We start from the raw sequence: 24,713 nt of genomic DNA, 5'->3' as shown, positions 1-24,713 counted from the left end.
TTTATGTATATATATACATATATATGGTTTGGTCTTTGATGAATTAGTCCAATGTTATGCACGAAGCTATTAAGTGATGTAGGGATATAAATGGTATTATGCTTCGACTCATAATGATAAATACAGTATTTATATTAATTAAAATATCTTAAGTTCGTTTAAGTCACCGACAAAACTTTGAGTAATAATATGAAGTTGAGGGAGACTTATATATAATTTGCTAACAAATGTTTTGTATCACCTTAACATCCCAACAAATATGTTAGCTACTAAAGTTTAATGTGTTTATGATATATTATGTGATAACTCATGGTAAAATTTAATTACTATAGTTTTAGAATCTTTATATAATCGTTCATAATTAGTCATAGACATAATGTGTAATTAAATATGAATTTTTTAACATTCATATTTATTCTTTTAGTACATGTGTAACGTGATGTCATACAATGCTAAGTTTTCATTTTATTAACTCGTTTTTATGTGTTTCTTACGTGTTAACTATATTGTACTTATTAAAAGAGAATATTCTTTTACGAATAACACATGAATTGATCACAATCTCAGAAAATAATAGTTAATTTTATTTTCCTTGTATTCACATTTTAAAAACTTATAATTTGGATTATATATGTACATATTTAATATTCTAATAAGGTATGAATACATATATGTTACATTCTACTGGTATAATAGTTATAACTTTTTAGTGAATCATTATATTAATTATTTATAATCTTAAATAATAATTACAATTGAAAATATCCCAAGAGGGTGTAGCAATGTAGTTTTCTTATAAGAAGAAGATGAATAGGGCTTGTTGTTGTTAAAAGTTTACACTTTACATTGCAACCACAGACAATCGCCATGTTACGCGTCCGTATGAGCATTGATGCGGAGGAGGGAATTGGTCCCACAAAACTCAAGCGATGGAGAAAACGACGTCGTCATTGGGCCCCACGTGTCACGTCTTGCTCGCCTGGACCGTGGGCGCTCGTCACATCTTTCCTTTTCTCACAGTTTCACTCAAACATTTAATACCTTTTTCTATTTATTTAAATCAATGATAAAATATTTATAATATATAAAAATAATCTTTAGAATCATTTTAATTTTTATATACCACTTTAATATTTTTTATTCTTTATAAAACTTGTTGTGTATGCCAACTTTTGAATTTATTAAAGTGGTGTAATCTTCTCTGCATAGAGGAGATATATATTTTGTTGTGTTTTGGTCTTGAAAGTTCATGAAACAATTAAGTTTTAGAGACATAATATTTTTTGTTTACCTAATTTTAAAGAGGATGATTTAAATTTAGCTAAGTCCATTAAAAAAAATCAATTCAATGGATTTTAAATGGATTACATTAGTCACTTATTTATCTATAGTTATTATAAGCGCTTGAACTAAAATATAACACTAAAACTAGGAAGTAACAATTAACTTAACCTTTTTAAAAATGAGGTTAAATATGTTTGTTTCTTAACTTGCATTAAATTTTGTAATTAGTCAATCTTTAAACTTTGGACCAATTTATTTTGTTAATTTTTGAAATACGTGAATTTAGTCATTTTAATAAAATTTGTTAGATTTATTTGATATTTTGTACGCATTCCAATATTATATTTATTTATACTAGTTGACACATTTTTACTTTAATGTTAAGTCAAATATTATTATTTGTTTATATTTAGCAAAATTTGATTAAAATCACTAAAACTACGTATTTTGAAAGATAAATGACTAAATTGATCTAAAATTTCAAAATGAATTAATTATAAAATTCGTTGAGAATTAAATGACCAAAATCATATTTAATCCTTAAAAATATAATAATCTTGTTTTATTTCTCTCTGTAACGTAAAGTGAAATGTTGTATAATATAAACGGCACTAGAGTTGATTTTGCTTAATTATTTTATCAATAACCACACTTACCAATTTAACACAAGACAACAGCAAAAATTGTTTTTCATTGAACCTCGAATAACTAACAAAACAAACATTTGTAGTGTGACTTATATATATATATATATATATATATATATATATATATATATATATATATATATATATATATATATATATATATATATATATATAATTACGTGTAGAAAGAAATTTTCAATTTTAGAAACTTAACCATGTGATACAAAACGCATAATTAGATAATCCAAAGACTAAAACTGCAGAAGGAACCTTCCAGAAGTGGTTGCCCTAAAATAATTTTGTTGTTTGTATACAATTAGGTTCGGTTTCTTTGAATTGAACATGTGTACAACAAAAATATGTAATGTTAGTTCATCATTAGAAAAATTATAATTATGATTTCTTAAGCAGATAATCACTTTTTTTGGCCAGGCAATGAGAAGTGTATCATAATTTATAAATTAATTATCTTAATTATAAATGTTTTTGAACAACTGTAAACATTTTTATAATTATATCTATAGGTTAATTATCTTAATTACTTGTTTCACTTGAGTAATTGTAAATATTTAATTAGTATTAAGATGCGGATTTGATTATCATCTGATCCTTATCTTCTTGAGTGTTGATATACGCGTATCCACCGCCAAAATTATATGTCATAAATATAAATTAAATATTTTTTACAACAAAAAATACATTTAGTAATAAATATATGATTAAGTTTTTATGAAAATTATTATTACTTTTTTTTTTTACTTTTACGGACGTTAAAAAATAAAAAGTATTAAAAAATGAATAAACTTGATACATAATAAATAAATTAAATATTGAAATCAAATGAAATTAATAAACAAAACTTAAAATCAAATAAAAAGCAAAAGATTATTTTAATAGGTTTCTAATAAAGTAAGGTTTTACACAAACTGATTACATAAAAGTTTTACTATTGTTACATCACAATTAATACATTATTCGAAGAAAATCATACAATGAAAAAAAAAAGGTTTAATTTAAATTATATTGACAAAAAATTATATATTGGCGGTTTAAGTAAATTTTATGTATATTGAACTAAGTTAACCAACAGAGTTAGATAACAATTTTAAAACTTGATAAAAAAACAAAAATTTAATTAAAAATATCACCTAAATTGATGAATAAATTGAAACTTAATTAATCGTATTTTTAAGATTAAAAATTATAAAATGGAACGAACATAATGAGATGCATTATTAAACAAAAAATTATTAAATGATATAGTAATTAAAGTTGGTCACTTTCTCGATATAACGATAGTTAAATTATTAGTTTCAACCATGCATGAATAACTAGAAACCAGTTCCATTTTGGATACCTAATTAATGTTTAATTGTTCACCAAATGATGTGATAAATAAGGAAAAAATATATGTTAGTTGGGATCGATATCTCAATTGTGTGAATTATTAAGCTTTGATTAGTTAGAGATTTTATTGTTAAGATGATTCTTCTATTTAGTATACTCCTATATTAGGTTTATACCTTAATGCACCAAATTACTATATAATATTTTTTTATGTACCATTATTTTAATGAAGTTTGAACTTAAGAGTTTATGTAAATTATTTAATCACCAAATTACATAAAAATGTTTATTTTTCCAAAGTATTAAAATAAATAAAAATAATAATGGAACAAAATAATCTAAAACAACGACCATGATTCAACAATAATAGCAATTTTAATTGGCAGGTACGAGTGAACTTTAGCCATTGGAGCATTTGGCTAAAGAATCAGATAACGTAACCAACCTTCTATATTCTATTTTTTAATCAAAACCTTCATCTGATAATAAACGTTATTTTGACTTTAAAGATAATTTTAGATAATCTAGAAAAATTAGAGTCTCTAACCTGTTTTAGCTTTCCACGTTTGAAAATAAGTTGGTGCACAATCCCTTTTATTCGATTAACAAACACCATTTACATATATTAAAAATTAATTTGAATAATTTATGATCAAATTAATTTGGTAAAGTACGTTGAATTAGAGTTAAAAATGATTTATTTGTATTGTATAATAATCGATAAAAAATAATAAAATAGTGGAGTAGGAAGAACCTTAGGTGGCAACACTTGCCACGTATGAACGAGAATAAGACAAATTTGCCAACCGGCAATGCCAGCTGTAAGATGTTTTTGTTTTACGGTGACACGTGTCGTGTTCAGAACATTCCACGTGGGGCCACAGATCTTATTCCATGTTGACTATCGCGTTCAAAAACCTCCTCACGCAATCTGTTTTTTTTTTTAATATTTTATTTCGAAAATTAAGTTCATTATTTTTTTTAGCGAATTATATACATACATATACCGATATTATATCAATAATTTATTTGGAGCGGATAAATTATTATGATGTAAAATATTTCTTTCAAATAACTGATATAAATGTATTAAGAAAAAACATATGATAATTGTTTAAAGCATTTGACGATAAAAATTCTTGTAATTCAATTCCTTATTTCAAAGTATATGATCAATTTTTAATTAAATTTTATAGTATTGTGACTTTGCTGCGAAGTGCAGCCGATAACACTCAATAATGAACTGTCAAATAAAAGTTAAATAAAGTGGAAATGATCAAATAGAGTTTTATTTTATTTTTTCAAGAAATTCTAATTTATTCTTCAACTTTAAGATATATATCTTCTATTCCAAAAGCACTTTACTAGCCTAATAAATACTTTATACTCTTTTCGGTGGAAAAAAAAAACGAAAACTTCTAGAAAGAAAGAAAGATGAAGCAGACTTTGCATAATTTATTTTATGAGAATTATATTACTTACATAGTTTAACAAATTCAATAAATGGGTTGTTTTATGAGGTTTTTCATTTAAATTTTTAGGTTTTATTTATGTCACTTTTAATATTTTCTTACAACTTTTACTTTAATGTAACCATTTTTTTAAGATTCACACTTTAATTAATATTTTATTTAATTGTCACGACTGAACTTAGGGTTGGAAGAAGAAAAAGAAAAATACGTGGTGACGCTAATTACGGAGAATTTGAAGAAGTCATGGTTACTCCTCTTGTGTTATTATTCTTTATCTCTTTCTTTATATTTTTTTTCCCTTATACTAAAAACTAATCTTTTTACATGTTTGGGTCAATTTGTCATATATCCTAACGTGTACATTTATTTAATTAGAAACTATATAAAATAGATTATCTCATTTTTTTATTTAAAAGAGGATAACATCGATTTCATATAATCATTATTAATTATAAGGTTTAACTAGTCAGATGATATCCATTTTCATTCATATGTGTCAATTCAGTACTTGCTCTTAAGAATGTTTTAATAGAGTCTTAATTTTTGAATAAGTGTTTCAATCAGATCCCTTTAAAACAAAAGGTTATTACAACCGTTAACTTAATTCATGACTTTTACGAATAATTTTTTGCTAAAAATGATCTAATTAAGACATATTTTTAAAAATTGAAATTTAATTAACACCTTTTTAAAAAGCGGATACCAAGATACTAAACTGACACATATAAATGAAATGAGTGTGATGTTTCTAATTAAACCTAATTCTAAACTCTTCGTGATCTCCACTCTCAAAATTCTCAAACAAATTTTGACCACAGAAAAAAAATTATTTAACTTGGGTGTTGTATAATCATGTATATCCCATAGTTTCACTTTTATAACACTTTGCTAACTATACGAATTATTCTTTTATTTTTTTCTGATATCAAATGATACCTTACTTACTTTTGTTCCACGTATGAGGTCTTTTCAGGCTTTATTTTAAGTTGAATTTTGGAACAAAACATGTGCATATACATGCTTGCATAGCACATAAGCATTTAATTTTACCCTTGACCTTTTCTCTGTATATTCCTTTCATTATAATTATTTTATGTCTCGAAAGTCAAGATTTCGCATGTCCCATTGAACTATAGTTCTTCAAAATCGTAAATGTACCCAAATAAATAAATAAATAAATGACAACTATTAGAGACAAATAATTCTAACATTTTGTATCTGTTGCAATTCAAGGCTTATATATACTCACTACACATGTGCTCCCTCATTTTTTTAGGATCTATGTAACCCTTAGTTTTAAAAAAGAAAGAATTATATTTTTATTTAAAATAATAAAGGAACGACATAAATATAAATATACCATTAGTCAGAACAAAACTTTCATACAAATGAGATTGAAAATGAGAATGAAATAAATTTTTATTTGAAAAATGAAATGGATATAAAATAGTCATGCAAATATTCCATTTCGCCTAGTTATTATTATTAAATATTGATTAAATAAAATTTCAATCCTTTTGACTTACAAATTTTTTTTTCTTAATCTTATAATTTATTTTCCCAATTTTAACTTTCAAGATTTTCAATTCTTTCGTCCTTTATATTTGTGTTAGACATATGTTCCAACAATCTTAAAAACACATTAATTATGTTAATACCTTGTTATTATGATTTATGTCACCAAAATGTTACGTTATAATGACATCATCAATTACCAAATGTCAATAAAAGTATTATCGCAAAATTAATACCATCTCAATATATTATCACATGACATCATCGTGATGTTAAGAAAATATAAAAAATAAAAAATAAAAATAGACTTAATATTGTATACCTGGTTGAACATAAAAAAAAAATATAAACTGAAAGAAAATAAGTATAATATTTAAATGTGCATACAAACATTTATGTTTTAAATTGAATTTAAAACTACTATAAAATAAAATAAAAACAAAATCATTCAGCCACATAGTATATCATTTAGTTATATTTTTGTTGTTCCAAATGTTACCCATACAAATTTTATGACTTTTATTATAAGTACGCACTTAGATTATCAATTAGCAAAGCCTAAACAGAAAATAAAACTTATTTTCTAACATTGTCCCATATGAATTTTTTGAAAAAAAAAATAGTGTTTAACTATTTTAACTTGTTACATATTTAAAATTCAAGATTTAAGTACGCACTTAAATACTCGAAATAAAAACTTTATTATTGATCATGATTTTATTAAACTTGACCAAGATGGTTTCTTAACGAAAACAAAAATACAATATATAAGTATTTTTAATACAACGAACTAATAATGTTAATAGTTTCATATGTTAAAAAAAAAATGTAATTTTTAGTATTTATTCGATCACAGTATCTCCACACAACCTAGACTCAAACTTATTTTAATTGAAAAACTTTAAATGACTCATAACTTTACATATTTTTAATTGGTATTTGAAAGTGAACTATGATATTTATTACCGTTGGTACAAACTTTGATAGAATTTTTTTTTTCTATTCTTACAGAATAATTATTTGTAGAAACAACTTAATTTTTTTTAGGTAACTCTAAATAGATTCAAGAAATAATTTCTTACCCTAAGTAGTTTATAGGCATTTGTCACTAAAAATGCTCTTAATATATTACAAATAGGTTACTTTATAGATTCGTGATTATACGTTTTCAACTAATAAGACATTTTTAACAAAATAAAGCAAAAAAAGACATAAGAATCACTCACCTATATGTTAAATGAAAAGCTTCCAAATGGATGCATTCTAAAGAAAGTAAAAATAGATGTATTTCATAAAGGAATTAAAATAAATTAATTTAATTAAAGACGAGAAACGAAGATAAAATTACTGAGTAGGTATGAAAATAAATATATATGGCACTTGAAAGAAAATAGCCATATTCCAAAAAAAGCATAATATAAATATTGGTTTTTGTGTTAACAAGTGATTGAAAAATTCATTGCAAAATTAGACATAAATAATTGGACGTGTTATTTTTTTTTATAATTATTTCATCAAATCTCAATATTGATAAGGAAAAACTATTTTCTTTTGTTGATTAATTAACGGCCAACATCATAAATTTTATTTATTTATTTCTAAAAAAATGAAATTAGTTTGGGAGTGAGATATTAAACAAATAATATTTTTTTATTAGTTACGTTCTGACGTGACATTAAGATGCCTCTTTCTTAAGGATCAGTTTTTGTTGCTTTTTCTTTAAAAACATTAAAAAGTAAATTGCAACTTGTTTTTGCAATTTTCTGAAAGACTAAAAGAATAATGGTATAAAATTAGGGACCAAAATTATATATTTAAGTCAAATAATGTTAAATTAACTATTTTCAACTTCATTGTTTGCTTTATTCGTAAAAGAAAAGGTTTGAATTATTCCTTAATGAACAACTCAAATAGTGCATTTGTTAGAGACAAAGAGAGAAGTTAAACATTTCTGATTAGATTAGTTAACTAACGGCATCTTCTTAATAAACCACACAATGTACTTTCATATATGATAAATTTGATTTTTAAAATAAAAAATATATATTTAGTCTTTAGTTTAATTTTTTTCATAAATAATTAATTGTTGATTAAATTCCAATGCTTTTAAAAATTTGGAAAAATAAACTTATTAGTGTGACAAATAGAAATTTTGCACCGTATTTATCAAACAATATACGGAATAAAGAGATATACTTTTTAAAATCATTTATATAAATATAATATTTTTAGGAATTATGTATACTTTTTTTTTAACTTAAAATTTCTTACAATAGAACGTGGGAAATCAAGCAAAAATAAATCGTTAACACGTCAATGAGAATGTTAGAATATGATTTGTTTTCTTCTCAATTGTTTAAATCACTTTGCTTTAAAAAATTAAAAGGAGAACACACAATTATTAAAACCCTAAATTCCTGAAAGGAATTTTCAATGTTGGGTAGTTGGTAGTGTTTGAAAGATTATTAATTATTGCCATTCGTTGAATTAAGAATGTGTTGACACGCCTATTATTTGACGCACCAAAAATTATATATATAAAAATTAAACTAATTATTTGTTATAAACTATAAGCACTTATCTAATCCAACCATCTAAATAAACCAACCCTTTAATCATTTCCGAAAAGAAAAATCCTTTATTTATTTACCCTCACTTTTTGTTTACGAGTGCCTTGCATGTTAGGTTACATATATTTGTATTGTTCGTAAAGCCTTGAAAATGAATTTGGTGACCATGTTTAATCAATCAACTCTCGTAAAAAAATTTATATTCTATTTTATACTTTCTTTCATTTTTAGATATATACAAACAAAAATAATTGGTAGTTGAAGTTGTTGAAAGTCTCACATCGACTAAATATAAGGTCAATTAACAATATATAAGTCAGTGCAATCTCACCTTATAAATCGATTTTGTGGGATTGAGTTAGATTTAAAGTCTACTTCTAACATATATCAAAGTCAGGACTACCCACTATCAAGTCACTAACGAACCATTCATGGAGTTGAGTTTAAAACCCACTTCTAACATAAGTTAAACCAAGGTCTAGTATAAGTAATGAGATTCACAAAAGATTGTTTTTTTTTTTTTTGCTTAAATACATTTTTCGTCATCATTTTCGTATTTAAAATGATCTTCATTTTTGCAATTCGTATTTTATTTGGTCATTTTCTGTGACGTCGTTTAAATCAGTAACGGAACCATCTGTACAATACACGTAACACACTTCAATACAACGTAATACAAACAATGTCACATATACAGTGCTTCGTTACTGACTTTAACAGCGTCACAGAGAAGGACCAAATGAAATACGAATTGCGAAAATGAAGAACATTTTAAACATTCGATAAAAATGAAGACTATCCGCAACAAACACTACAAAAATGATGACGAAAAATGTATTTAAGCATTTTTTTTTAATTACTAATTTTGAAGGAATAAGAATGAATAGGAAAATTGGTGGTGGTCCAAAATTGGAAGTGTCCGTGTGGGTGGCATGTGAAAGGTTGTGATCTTATCATAAGGAACATGGTACCCCATGAAGATAAGATATACCCTAAACGCAAAAGCTCTTCTAACCTTGTTTTTGTGGCATTGGACTCACTCTTTTTCTCAGCATTAACTAAATTTATATCTACTTGTCCATCAAAGTTACATGCTGATTTGACATTCCACTCTACCCTTTCAGCATCCATTAACACTCTTCCTTCAACCTCCATTTTAAAACATACATAAAATCTTCCTTTTTCTGGGTGCTGAAAACTTGAACTCGCTTACCATGCATCATCATTGCATTGTCACACACAACACAACATTTGGACCACACATTCGATGATTATTATAAAACCATTAGTTATGATGTTTGAAGAAGTTAAATGAATTAATGTAGGAGAGAATAAGAAAGTAGGAGAAAATGATGGTTAGAGAAGAAGAACATGAGAAGCACCAACTCTATTTTTTATGATCAATCTGATATATGAATATTTGAGATAGACCAAACGGCTAAGAACTCAGAACTACTATTCTTTTCTTAACCTATGAACTTGTCGGCACGTTACAACAAAAACAAACAACTTTGTATTGTTCAAACTAACCGTGACAAGTTAGATTCTTTGCAGACGCGTATTCATGCATACCCCACAAATGCATCATAACAAATACGTAACCTTTTCAAATGCCAGCTTGCTTCGCATGCCTCATACAAAGTGTCACCTAATATATATGAAAAATCGTATTTTAACAATTAAATTTTGATAACTTTCTCTTACAATTTGAGTTAGTTTTTTCTAAATGATTTTAAAATATAAAAAAATAAAAAAATAAAGAAAATAAAAAACCATTTAAAAGATGTCATTTTAAGTTGTAAGAGAAAGTTATCAAAATTTAATTATTAAAAGAAATCTTTTTTTAATATATATTTTGGTATCTAATATATAGATGTTAAAAAGTTAAGATTAAATTTTCTTCATTTTGGTATCTAACATACTTATTTTATGAGTCTTTATTCTTATATAGTGCTCTACTTGTTCATTTCTAGCCAATGCTTTCTGTTAAGGAGGGAGTTTCACAAGGGAGAACAAACACCAATGAGATATGAACTTAACTACATAAGACATTGACACCATTTTCAATTCAAAACCTTAAGACAATGAGTTTATATCCTTATATAGTGCTGTACTTTCTTATTTCTAATCCATGCGGAACTTAGACTCATACTTGAATTTCTAACAATACTTAAAGTCAAAATAATTTGTATATGAATAAATGAGTATATAAGTAAAAGACACTTTTTCCTGAAAATATTGGCCAAAAAATTCAGCATAGACATAAATACACATTTGAATGTTTTGGATGTAGGTTTAACTGGTTCGAATATCTAAATCGAAGAAATGTGTTTAGGAAAGAATATTTTGATTTTGATAATTTTGTGATGATGAAGTCTCCGACCAGTTTTTTATTTGGCTAAGTAATGCTTATGAAAAGGTAACCAAATGATTGGGCATGATTGGGACATTGTTTGAGATAGTGGGGGGTTTGGAGTAAGAATGAAAAAGTTATTTATTTAGATGATCACAAAAGGAGGAAGAAACCAACAAAACCAAGAAGAGAGGTATATGAAGATAATAAATAAAATTTATTCTAAACTACAATTATTCTACTTAATTAATAATACTCTTATACATGTTTGACATAGATTCATTACAAGTACAAAAAAAAAAAAACAAATGCCATGAGAGGCACCTGGTTCCTTTGATTACCTTCCTCTGGCCCACTGACAACCTGCTAAGAGTTGTAGAGCATTTACAAATAATCTAAGAAAATGTCTGTGTAGGATGTTCCTAAGAGATTCCTTTCAATTGTTCTTTTTATTGTTCTTCTTGTTCATATTTCTTTTCTCAACTGGGATTGTATAAGAATAATATTCGTATCAAGAACTTTTAAGGGTCTTTGGAATACCAACATGGAACTAATAAAGATCAAAGATTAGAATTTGTGTTTGGTCTTTTTCCAAGACCGTGGGAAAATTGGTTCTCAGAATATATCACGACCTCGGTCGATCCTTGACCTTGTTTGGGTTATTTGATAAAACACAACTAAAATAAAGGGTTAAATATAATTTTGATTTCTTAACATTCAATGAATTTTAAAATTAGTATATTTTAAAATTTTAGATCAATTTAGTCATTCATCTTTGTAAAATACGTGAATTTAGTCTTTTTAATCAAATTTTGTTAAATTTATTTGACATTTCAAGCGCATTTCATACTTAACATAAATGTGTCAAACATTATAAACAACTCAAATACAATAATGAAATGCATACAAAATATTATATAAATCTACCAAAATTTGATTAAAATGACTAAATCCACGTATTTCGAGAGATGAAGAACTAAATTGGTCCAAAATTTTGAGATGGACTAATTCCAAAATTCACTGAAAGTTAAGGTACCAAAACATATTTAACCATAAAATAAATTTAGAAGAAAAATACTTTATTGAAAGTATGAGAATAAGAATTTACATATTGATTTATTAGAAATTTGTCCAATATAAAAAATACAATATGTATCATCATAAAATAAAATATCTGATAATGATAAATGAGAATAAAATATATAATATCTTTATTAATAAATTAAACTAAGATACATGATATCTTTATCGCTCTTCGATAGTTACAAATTGTTTTAATTCACGTAAATTTAGGTTGAAATTTTAAATATAAATTTAAGTTTCATGGAGTCACATCTCGTTAAGTATCATATAAAAAAAATCATAAATTTATTATTTTAAAATTTAGAATTGAAAATGGTAATAATCTGGGTTGGACTCGTGTTTAATTAATGTTAGTGATCATTCATTTTTTTTTTTTCGTTTCAAAGCCTTTTAGTAGTTTGGAGGTAAACTCTTCTTATTTTGGGCCTCTGAAGATTTTGGACCAATATCGAATTTTGTTGAGACTTCAGGTCATTCCTAGATAGAGTTTGACGGTTGATATCTAATTAGAATGCAGACTTTAATAAATTTTTGGTTCTTATAGGAAATAGTTAACTTTTCCAAAGAACATATTCATTTTAACATTTTTCTTTTGCAGCATTTTAAATTTTATTTAAAAATGTCAAACTGTTTATCGTTCTTTATTAGTCGCGTCATCTTAATAGAAATATATATTGAAATAATGTATTAAACAATAGAAAAAAAAAATCAAAAGACAAATGTCAAGAGGACCAAAATAAAAATAAAAGTTTACGTTGACTAAAAAATTAAGCCTATAATTTATACGTGGCCCAGGTTTAAACTTTGCCACTATTCCATTATGGTCCCAGGCCCAAAAATGCACGTGACCCAGTATATCGTCATTACTCCAGGCCCAAAAAATCTAATGATCCAGGATGACTCTAATAAAATTGAAAAAGAAAGAAATTTAGTTAATGTCACATAAGTTTGAATAAAAAAGCAATGATGCTTTAATATATGGAAAAATGATCAGTAAATATTTAATAAAAAGATATGACAGAAGAGGCAAATAGTTTGAATCATTTAATAATAATAATAAAAAAAATCTGTTAGTTAATACTATAGCAAAAGGATATTAGAAAATAATCAATATCTTTATTTGTTAAAAGTATTTTCAAGTTTGCATATATTCTTCTTATTTATAGTTTTAAATTTCATGATCAATGTTTCATTTTCTTACGAGGATTTAATAGAGAAACTAATTAATATATTATTTTTAAAATTATTGGCATTGCACGTTTAAGAAAAACTTAACTTTTAAATATGGTTTGTTCTCTAAAATTTTAAAAAATATTAACCCGAATTATGATACAATTTTTTTTATCCTCTCACTAACTTCAAACAAAATTTCTAACAAATAATCGTTCTTGTAATGTTCACGACCTGTGTTATAATATATACGCTGCAACAGAACTCTGAAAAATGTAGACATAACGTTACAACATTCATCTCCTTAAACTCTTTATAAACAAGACATAACAATGCAAGAATGGAATAAATAATAATAAATATAAAATAATAACAAAGATTTTGATATTTTGGCAAGTTATTTTCGGACAAAGTTTTCTTTTTAAGTCATATTACATCTTCTTTTTTTTTTTTTATAAGTTATACCAAACTTTTTTTTCATCCAATAAGATATTACTACATCAACGTTATTAAAAATTTATCAAAAAAACTTTGTTAAAATATGTGTATGTAAAAAAAAAACATATTTATTTTTACCCGAACTTAGTTGTTACAAGCTTTGTAAATGATTTTATTTACTACTTCGTTACTTACTCGTATGAATATTTAAAAATGAGATAATGATTAATATAAACTTATTTTGAAATATTTATAAAATCAACATCTTCAAACAAAATTCTCTAAAAACCACCGCAAAAAATAAATAATAAACCTAATTAATCTTCCACAACATATATATTCAGAATTTTTTTTTACATCTACCTTCTTTGTAAAAATGCTTATATTAAAATTAAAATGGAATAAGAAAAATTAATCGATTAAAAGAAAAAAAAAATTGGTTGCCAAACTGTAATGATGTAGGTTGTAGAGATCTCTGAAAAAACTTGCCAAACTTTTGGTGATATATACATATTTATGCAAAGAAGTTCAGAAGTGTTATTGGCTAACATGAGAAAAAGAAATTTTGAACTTAACCCAACATTAGTTTATTGACATCAACTTAATAACGAAAAATCTGTTAAAGATATGCTAATTTCATTAAGTTGATATAAGCTTCAGCAACAAGAAGAATCAAACTATGAAGAAAATGGAAAATTCAGGTCAAGCCACGACAAACAATTTCATGTGTTCGGTTGATTTAGTTTCATTATTTGAACATAAAAGAAGTTAGTAAATTATTGCTATTTATTTTATTTTATTTTCTATTTTGAAAAACACATTCCTTTTTAATAGTTTGGTGAGTGTTTCATTCACTTCCTCAATTTATTTGGATTATAAGCTTTGCTTTTTCTTTTTTGACAATAAATATATATATATATATATATATATATATATATATATATATATATATATTCTTTTCAGTTATCAATTTTATACCCAACATCACGTCTTTTTCACATGATGAAGAGCCAACACAACTATCAATAACTGATTCAGGTGACATTTCAAGTACACGAATTAATTCATGTTAAATTATTCTCATTTAACTAATATATAGTTTTAAATTTGAATATTTGAATATTAAATACATACCTACATCTACATGGAATACAAAAAAAAAGTGATTTTAGTGAAAGAAATGTAAATAAACTTTAAAAAATAGATTTAAATTCTAACTCATCTTTATATAACCGTTAAATAAATTAGGGTTTGTATTTATTTATTTATATTATATATACATATATATATATATATATATATATATATATATATATATATATATATATTATCTAATGAATATGTGATCTTTAACATATTTTCTCACATCAAGACATATACATATTTTGTGTGTAATTATATAATAAAGGGTGGCTTGATAGTGGTATAATATGGATGACATCATACATCAACAAATAATAAAATTTTACTAGGATATATGATGAGAAATAAATTTTAAGTCTAATTCAATCTTATAAAATTGACTTCTAAGATAGAAAGTGAATTTTACTTTATATCTTGTAATTTTATTTTATCTCTACTCAATATGAAATCTCCAAAAAAAAAAATTAAAAGTTTAAGAAATAAAAAAAAATTATAAAATAAAATCACAATGATCAAAAGTGGAATCTATTTATTCTAGTTGACGAGCACATTTACAAACAATATTAATATTTTTCAAGTTTTAACCTCACCACCTTGTAATTTTAATATAATCGGAACGTTGATTTATTTTGTCATTAATGATATAGTTATCGGTTAGTTTAAATTAATCTTCAGCCTTTTAGTTACGCTATGGGTTGCTTTATATCGCACGCTGCATAGGAAAAATGATTACTAGCTAAAACTTTATGAAATCCACAAATAGTTGTATAATAATAAATTTTATTATTATTATGCTTATTATACTAATCAATACTAGCTAACATTGATTTGGAGCATCGAAAAGCTAGTAAATAAACTAGTACATGAATGATTTCTTAAACCATGACACCGTCGCCATTATTTTCCTTTGATGAACGAAGTGAATATTGACTTGCCATCACTGCCTCATCCAATGTTAGATAGAATGCTTCCTTCCCAATTTTGTCAACAAACTTTGATGCCAGAAGCTTCTCCAACACCTCAATCCTCGGATTTACGAACAATGTCTACACAATAAGAAGAAAAAACAACATAAATAATCACTAAAACACATTCATTTAGTTAAAAGTTGAACTGTCAGATGAGAGAATCCTTGAAAGATACAACACCGATGAAACATCAAATTAATCTACATATCAGGAATTGACAATATCTTTAATTCAAAACTTTAAAACAATGTGTCTCTATCTTTCTTATTTTACTCGACGTGAAACTTAGAGTCATACTTGAATTTTCCACGATTAATTACCTTAATTGCATTCTTTGTCAACACTTTAACAAGCTCATCCAATGCTTTGATAGCAGTTGTGTCAATGGCTGTTACTCCTGTAAATTAGGCAATCAATAACAAAGATAAGCATTTTTTTTTCCACAAACTCAATGATCCAAGAGGATTCTAAACACTAAATGCAAACAATTTTTCTATCCTCACCTGACAAATCAAGTACGATGTGTTCAACATTCTCTCCAGTAGAGGATTGCTCACTTCGGATATACCTCATAATCCTAATGCAAATCAAATTAATCAGAATAGTTTTGATAATTTCCTTGCATAATCAAGCATATTAACTGTTGATTATACTAATATGTGAATCAATAACTTACCTTTCTTTGACGTAATTAGAATTTGCAAAGTAAACGGGAGAACCAAGTTGAATAACAAGAACACCAGGGAATGTTGAAACTTTATATTGATCTGTGTCTCTGAATAAACCTACTTCAGCTAACTTTCCAAGCTTGCATGCCGCTGGTCTAGCCACATATAGAAGTGCTCTCAGAAGCCCCAATGCAACCTTCATTGCAAATAGAATAATCAACAAAGTCAAACTCAGTTTGAACCATGCATGACATAGATAATGAAATTTGAATTTTTTCGTGTTGTTCTTCTGTTGTGTTTTCAAAATACACTAATTTTGATGTTTTAAAATACACCGGTATCAATGCATTTTGAAGAAACATTACAGAACAACACCAAAATGGTCGGTAGAAAATTTGAACACTAGATAATGTGGTAGCCCTGATCGTGGCATGACATTGAAAATTGATATGATGAAATGAAGCTTCTAAAATGAAGAATGGAAATACTGACAGAAATCATGAGACCAACATCCATGCTTATGAAGACAACTCCGAGGAAAGCAGCCATGCAAATGACAAAATCAAATTTGTCAACTTTGAAGAGATGAAAGACTTCTTCGTAATGAATGAGTCCAAGCATGGCAGATATAATAATGACCGAGAGAGCAACAAGAGGGGTGTAGCCAAATAATGGCGCAATAAATATCAGTGCCAGTGCCATTACTACTGCTTGTACCACATTTGCCATTGCAGTCTTACACCCTGCATTGTAATTCACTGCAGTCTTCGAAAATGGTCCTGCAGAATATAGATTTTAGAATCAACAACATGTAACATAACATAACATAATAACATGTACTAAAAAGTATTACTGGTATGGTTAGTTTGTGAACATGTGTGAATGAAAACTCACCACTGGTCAAGTAGCATGAAGTAAAAGATCCGAACAAGTTCATGAGACCAAAAGCGATCATTTCTTTGTTCCCATCATGAGGTGAGTTATCCAGAACAGCAAAGCTTCTTCCTATTGCTATTCCTTCCTAAGAAAAGCAAATGGATAAGTAAATAAAACTGATAAAAAGAATTGTTGAAGTGTGCATGATGATTGGAAGAGATTTTAGTTTCTTACTGCTAATGATAACACTCCTGTGATAATACCAGCTTGCAAAACTGCTGATAAGTATTTGCTATTAAAGTTCAAATAGTGGATGGACAATGGATTTAATCCTTTATCTAGATGCCCCACCTATATGTACATAATCAATTTCAGATAAGAACAAGCAAACAAAATCTTGGAATATTTTTAAGATGATTTTAGAAACTTAAAACAATTATTATTATATATCTTACTTACAATTTGAATTCCATGTTTTTGGCCCTTGACAAGGTAGGTGAAAACGCCAGAAACTACTATAGTCACCATTGGACCTATAGCTTGTACCCAAAAGAGTTTTGGCTTCTTGTTCCTCTAAAAGATTGCACCAAAATGTTAAATCCATTAGAATAATCACTTGATTAACATATATCGCCTTTCTAAAATATTAATATTGCTTCATCTTCTGAGTCTATTCACTAATATATAGTATTCATAATATATTTTTAAGGCCCAACAAGTTTGAGTGGTGCACTAAATGTCTTATCATGCCACTTTTTTTTTTTTAATTTTTTTTTCACACAAATTTGTGTCTATAGAAAAAGTACTCACCAAGTGTTTGGTAAATTGCAAGAAAGCAAACAAGACCACGCCAAGAACTGTAGGTTCCCACCTAATCTGTTAAATATGAGGAAAAGACAACCCACCCACGTTATTTATCTCCAAAATATAGATAAAAATAATAATTTTCTTTCCTTAAAAGCTATTTTTGATGAAACTAACGAAACAAACAATGAACAGATATAAAAAAGAGACTGAAAGGGGGAAAAGATTGTAAATTGATATTTCCTTTTTAAAAGATCAGTACCTTATTGATTAATCTATTGCTTCTTATGTATTATACTTCGATCATATTTTTTCATGTTAATAAAATCAGCAAGGTTTTAAAATTGTAATTTGCAAACACAAGCATACTGTGGAATCTGATGCATGTGTTGAAAAGAAGGTAAAATTGAGATGAGATATCATTGTCATTCTAGAGGAAACTGTCTTCATATGTAATAATTTGATTTCGTATCGCAACCTTTTACTATTTTGGTCGGTCAAAAAAGCACTAAGAATAATTTTAACTTGTTGTATTATTCTATGCTAACCTCGTGTCTGTTGTTGATGATGGCCTTTACCACTTCGATCAAGTTGGTTTTCTGCGAAAAATGTATCATCCCAAACACGCCCTTTAGCTGTTGGAGGATGAGAATCACTGCTGTTCCTGCCATGAAGCCATTGATGGTGGAATGAGAGAAAAAGTCCACCAATATCCCAAGCCTGCAACAACAAGTTTTGGAATTTGAAACATGATATACTTGGTCTCAAACACAACAACCTTGGAAAAGTGTTAGAAGGAAAATGAGTTACCTGAAAACTCCCAAAGCAGCTTGGAAAACACCAGTGACAAAGGTGGTTGTGAAAATCAAATGAAGATACAAGGTTGGGTCCTCGTTTGGATCTACCACAGTTTGTATGGTTTGACCAATAAGCAATGATGCTGCTGCTATCGTCCCCACTGCCATGTGCCTTGAACTCCCAAAAACAGCATACACCAGAGGTGGCACAAAACTTGAATCTGATCAAATTACAACAATCATTTCCAACCACGTCAAATCAACGTATTTCCTTAAATTCTACATTGCTTCTTCATCCCAACCAAACACAACCTTAACAAATCGAATGAATTACCAGACACACACAAGGGGATTAAATTAAAACTGTCAAAGGAAGTTACTTTAAAGTTTACGTAACTATAAGTCTATAACTAACGGTCCACATAATGGATTTCATCAAACCACACTCAAAGTGATGATGATATCAGAATTTCTTTTTTCTGATAAAATTCACCATGCACATGTGTTGTTGATTCTAATTATAAACATCATCATCATTCATTCAGTGTTGTTGATCACAGAATTGTGTGAGAGACACAAGATGAAGAGATTAAAAGCGGATAATAATGAACGAAAGACAGTGAGTGATTGTGATTCTTACAGAGGCCAATGAGAGGAGGAAGGTCTGCAAGTTTGCCATAGCTAATGCCTTGAGGGATTGCAAGGCTTGAAATGGTTAAACCTGCGATGAGGTCAGAGCAAAAGAGACGCCAAGTATACGTTGGAAGCCACTCAAAGATAGGGATGAAGTATTGCACCCCTTTCAGCACCCTCCTCATCGGTTTCTCCTCGTTCTTGAACTGCCTGAAGGGATCATCAGGAAACAAAGCTTCCTTCAAACTCGCCTTCAGTTTCTCCTTGAATCCTCTCTGGATCGAGAAATTCACCCCATGATGATACTCCTCAGCATCATTATCATCATGGTTGTGATTGTAATCGTCCTTGTTCCCAGTAGTACCCATATTACCAACAAACAACAACAGCAATGGTAACAAAACAAATAATGTTTTTTTATGTGTCTCTGTTTGTAAGTGTTTGTGTGTGTCTGTTGTTCACAGAAGAGAACAGATATATAGAGATAGAGAAGAAGAGGGTGTGTGAGAAATAGTAACCAGTTAAGGGTGCTTGTGTGAGAGACGCGTGGTGGCGTTGAGAGTTTATATAGGCCTTTTGCAGTGGAACACTATTTAGGGTAAATGGTAATTGGTTTACAGAACAACAGTGGATCAAGTCTTGATGAGGTTGACAAAGTATCATAGGTGTGTGTTTTTTTTGGTATTTCTTTGGTTTCGATAAACTCACACAATTCTGCTATGGTTTTGGATCACACTTCGATGCTGCTGTGCAGAAAACAGTGCAGCAACGTTGTTGTGCTGTCTCTTCTGCATTCTTCCATGAATTAATACCAACCTCCAATTTCTTCTTCTCTATATATATATATCCTTTTTCTTAACACACCGTTATATTACAACGTTAATAATGGTTAATTAATATTTTCACAATATTCCTTTAATTGCTACCTTTTTTTAAATATATTTATTTTGTTTTTAAAGCTAAAAATAATGTAAACTACTTTTTTATTAATTATATATACGTAACATTTAATTAATTTTGACTTATATCTTTATTGTGAAGTAGAAATAAATAAAATAAATAAAATCTCGTAACGATGTTGTAGAATCAAGATATTTTTTGTATTTATTGAAGGATATATACAATTTCAAAGACAGATAAGAAAACTAAACAGGTATATATTTAAAAATGTTAATTTAGAGTATAGAATGATATTAATGCTGTATTAAGTTATTTCAATTACAGACTCGATATCCAGAAGCATTAATTATGAAGAGTTTTTTTTTTTTTTTTTTTTTTCTCAATGTAATGATAAACGTTTGGTCTTGGTTTGTATAAAAAAATAAATAAGAAAACGTATGAATATTGCATTATTTAATATATATTTTTTCAATTTTTTTTTGGTCAACCAGTAACAAAAATTATTATTGATGATTTTTAAGAGAATGTATTGCAAAAAAAATATGACAAACTTGAAGTGTATTTATTTTAGGTATTACAAAAAATACTATGGGAATTGTTTGTAAGAAAGTGGAACACTAGCATGTGAATTATAAAAACATACATCCACACACGTAACTTATTTTCAGAAATTTATATCACACGTATTTTTCTTTTTCTATTCCCATGCAAAAGGGTAAAAAATATTTTATTTCCGTAAAAATGGACTTTATTTCTTAAAATATATTTCTCCATTCAACTCATTATACGTTTTGAATTTTTTATTTCATTTCTGATGATTTATATTTATTTCTTGCTCCCCTTTCTATTGTCATGTAACGATATTTTGAGTTAATAATGCATCGTTTTGAGATCGATTTTGGGTGATATTATATTAATAAATTAAAAAATTATGAACTACTATAGTCTTTTGAGTGTGGCGAATAGAGAAGAAAATTTATTTTATTATAATTCTATACTCTAAACGTTTGTTATTCAAGTGATATTTGTTGTTGTTTATAAGCTATTTTATTATGTTGTGCTTCTTCATCGATACGTACACATATATTGATTTATGGTATTTTTGGATTGATTGTGAAAGATAATAATTTAATAATTTTAGTGTCAACCTTTTACATTTAATTCAATAAAATTAATTTTATGCTTAAATATAATTATTATTTAAGCATGGTTGCCTTTTGAGCTACTATATTAGCATTCTTGTTTGCAAATATGAGAGGCTATATGAGTGTGTTAGGAACACGAATCTTCTATGCCGTTTTTTAAAGAGTTTTATATATTTATATAAAAAAATACCTCATCATTAAAAATGTTCAAGTGCAAAATTTGCATATATATATATATATATATATATATATATATATATATAAAAGAATATTTTTTTTAGTTTTGATAAAAATATTTGTGAAGAAATTTATTCAATTAAATATTAAATCAAGATATATAACAAACAAATTGTGTATGAGTTTCGTGACAAACCAAATAATTAGAACAAATAAATAATAGTAAGTAAGTATATATATATATATATATATATATGATTACTTAATTAATTGTGAATATTTTAACAATTTAAACGAGGACGGATATTATGGCGGAGAATATGTACATCCACATATACATCTTCATACCAAATTGAAGAAGTCGGGGGATTCTCCATACTCATACCCATACCAAATCAATGCAGAAATTCTCCGTCAAAACGGGGACGAGTTCAGACAATACACACGAAGACGAGTTTATTTGTTATCTCTGCAAACAAGCATGAAGAGTTTAGTTTGAAATATCTCCTCTTATATTACAACGTATGTTAAAATATACCTAATGAAACTCTCAAGTATATATTTGTATATTATTTATTTATAAATAATGTCTTTCTAAGTTTACAAAATGAGATATTTTTAGCAAGTTGAAATGTATTTAAGTTAGTGTATGGTACTGGCCTCAAATTGGAAAGGGATACAAAGACAAATTTTGAAAAATAAAAAAGTATTTCTTTGATCCACATATTAATTTGATATTTTTAATATATTTTTCTTCTCGAGTTGTAGTTTAAATAATGCTGTTCTTACAATTAATTAAAACAAATCACTTTCTAGTATTTCAAGTTTTTTAAAGATATATTTTTAATTGTTTATTTGTTGCAAACAATTATTATTGTTTATCACTTTCTCTAGATTGAATAATTGATGTTCGCATAATTTGAAATAAAATTTATAATGATATTGACAAGTAGGTACAAGTTCTTAAGTGATATTAATTATACACATATAGATTAAACTACTATTATTGTGAGTACAAAAATTACAAGTTGTGATGAATCTATACATTAAAGTAGGGGAAAAAAAATTACAAGTTGAACGAATTGTTGTATTTTAATTGAGTAAACTAATAAAAAGATATTGAACAAATGGTTCAATATGTTTTTAGTTCCTTAACTTTTAGTAGTGAATTTTGGAATTAGTTCATTTTAAAACTTTTGACTAATTTATTCTTTCATCTTTGGAAATACATGGGTTAAGTCCTTCTAATCAAATTTTATTAAGTTTATTTGACATTTCAAGCGTGTTTCGTAATAGTATTTTAAAGCAAAATGTGTCAAACAGTATAAAAACTCAAATACAATTTTGATATGTGAACGAAACATCAAATAAACCTAACAAAATTTGATTAAAAGGACTAAATCCACGTATTTCAAAAGATGAAGGATTAAATTGGTCCAAAATTTCGAAATAGACAAATTTTAAAATTCACTGAAAATTAAGGGATCAAAAACATATTTAACCCTCGATCTAACAAAGTTCGAGAGAAAGCATAAGAGATATGAAGTTCCTCTCATTTTCCTTTATTTAATCAATAATTATGCCGCAACACGTACAAGGTTTTTAAGTATAAAGTTCAGTTATTAGAATATTGAATGGGTTGCTTCCATTGATAAATTAGTCTTTCTTGAGCTTCTTATTAATAAATTATATAAATAGATTTATAAGTAATTTTCTACAGTTATTTTAACATTGACTATATACAAACACTAATTCAAAAGCTATGCCTGAAAATATTTATTTATTTATGCTCATAAACTACGTTTACATATATCAAGAACTTTGATATTTTATTTTCCAAATACTGAGAATATTGGAAGAATTCAGAGTTAGAATAACACTGGTGAATTGATTCTAAAAACTTCTTGATAAATATTTTCTGAAAATAATGTAGATAATTTTTAAGTGTAAAAAAGAAGTTCTTGATCACACACAAACATTATTAAAAATCTAAAACAAGTAATGAACAAATGAATAATAAAAATATCATCTCATAATGTGATTATTTTTAAAAGATTAAAAAATAATAAGAAAATCTTGCTATAGAATTTGTAGATGACTTGGTTTAAAAATACATTTTATGGATTTAATTCAAAAAAAATTACAAAAGGGCTTAAAACTTTTTTTGAAAAAAAATATTTAATATCATTTTTTTTAATTTGAGAAGAAACTTATACATTTTCTTTAAAAAACAAAGTTAATATCAATGATATTAAAGAATTTTGTTATTAAATGGATATAAAAACCATTACAAACGAATTAACTACTTAATTGTTTTAAATAATAGTTTATTTTCTATTAAGTAATATTTAAAAAAATCATCTCTATATAGTGTAAGCATAATCCATTATATAGTGCAATCTTATTTTCAAATATATATATATATATATATATATATATATATATATATATATATATATATATATATATATATATATATATAAATTAAAGAAATATTTAAACTTCATACAAGTTAAGAAAAAAAAACTTAATGTAATGCATGTTAATTGAAACAATCTCTCTCTCTCTCACACACACACACACAAATATATATATATATATATATATATATATATATATATATATATATAATTTTATTGTCATGATAAACCATTATAAAAAAAAAATCATATTTTATGTCAACTTTGTTTTGAAAATTTTTTCATAAAAAATATTTACAAATT

At 26.4% G+C, this 24,713-nt stretch overlaps 1 protein-coding gene across 1 annotated transcript; it reads right to left on the bottom strand.

Moving 5' to 3' along the window:
• Positions 1-15,782: 15,782 nt before the first annotated feature.
• On the bottom strand, positions 15,783-20,555 carry LOC114180273 (probable sulfate transporter 3.5). Its single transcript, XM_028066561.1, has 12 exons — positions 19,776-20,555; positions 19,149-19,356; positions 18,887-19,058; positions 18,345-18,410; positions 17,994-18,107; positions 17,769-17,885; positions 17,553-17,679; positions 17,151-17,437; positions 16,667-16,854; positions 16,494-16,567; positions 16,311-16,387; positions 15,783-16,068 (listed from the first exon to the last, which is right to left on the bottom strand). The coding sequence occupies exons 1-12, from the start codon at positions 20,134-20,136 to the stop codon at positions 15,898-15,900; spliced, it is 1,962 nt and encodes a 653-aa protein (XP_027922362.1). The 5' UTR covers positions 20,137-20,555; the 3' UTR covers positions 15,783-15,897.
• Between the last annotated feature and the right edge of the window lie 4,158 nt (positions 20,556-24,713).

This window comes from Vigna unguiculata, chromosome 4 (assembly GCF_004118075.2).
Source record: "Vigna unguiculata cultivar IT97K-499-35 chromosome 4, ASM411807v1, whole genome shotgun sequence".
Lineage (NCBI taxonomy): Eukaryota > Viridiplantae > Streptophyta > Magnoliopsida > Fabales > Fabaceae > Vigna > Vigna unguiculata.
The sequence above is the reverse complement of the archived record's forward strand: the minus strand, read 5'-3'. Positions and strand labels throughout refer to the sequence as shown.

Bases quoted from the DNA above. Each gene is read 5' to 3' on its own strand.
- LOC114180273 (XM_028066561.1), bottom strand. From the start codon at position 20,136: ATGGGTACTACTGGGAACAAGGACGATTACAATCACAACCATGATGAT. The intron at 18,108-18,344 runs GTGAGTACTTTT...GCAATCTTTTAG, and splicing joins TGCAATTTACCAAACACTTG to AGGAACAAGAAGCCAAAACT. The intron at 16,069-16,310 runs GTAATTAATCGT...CTTATTGTGTAG, and splicing joins TGACAAAGAATGCAATTAAG to ACATTGTTCGTAAATCCGAG.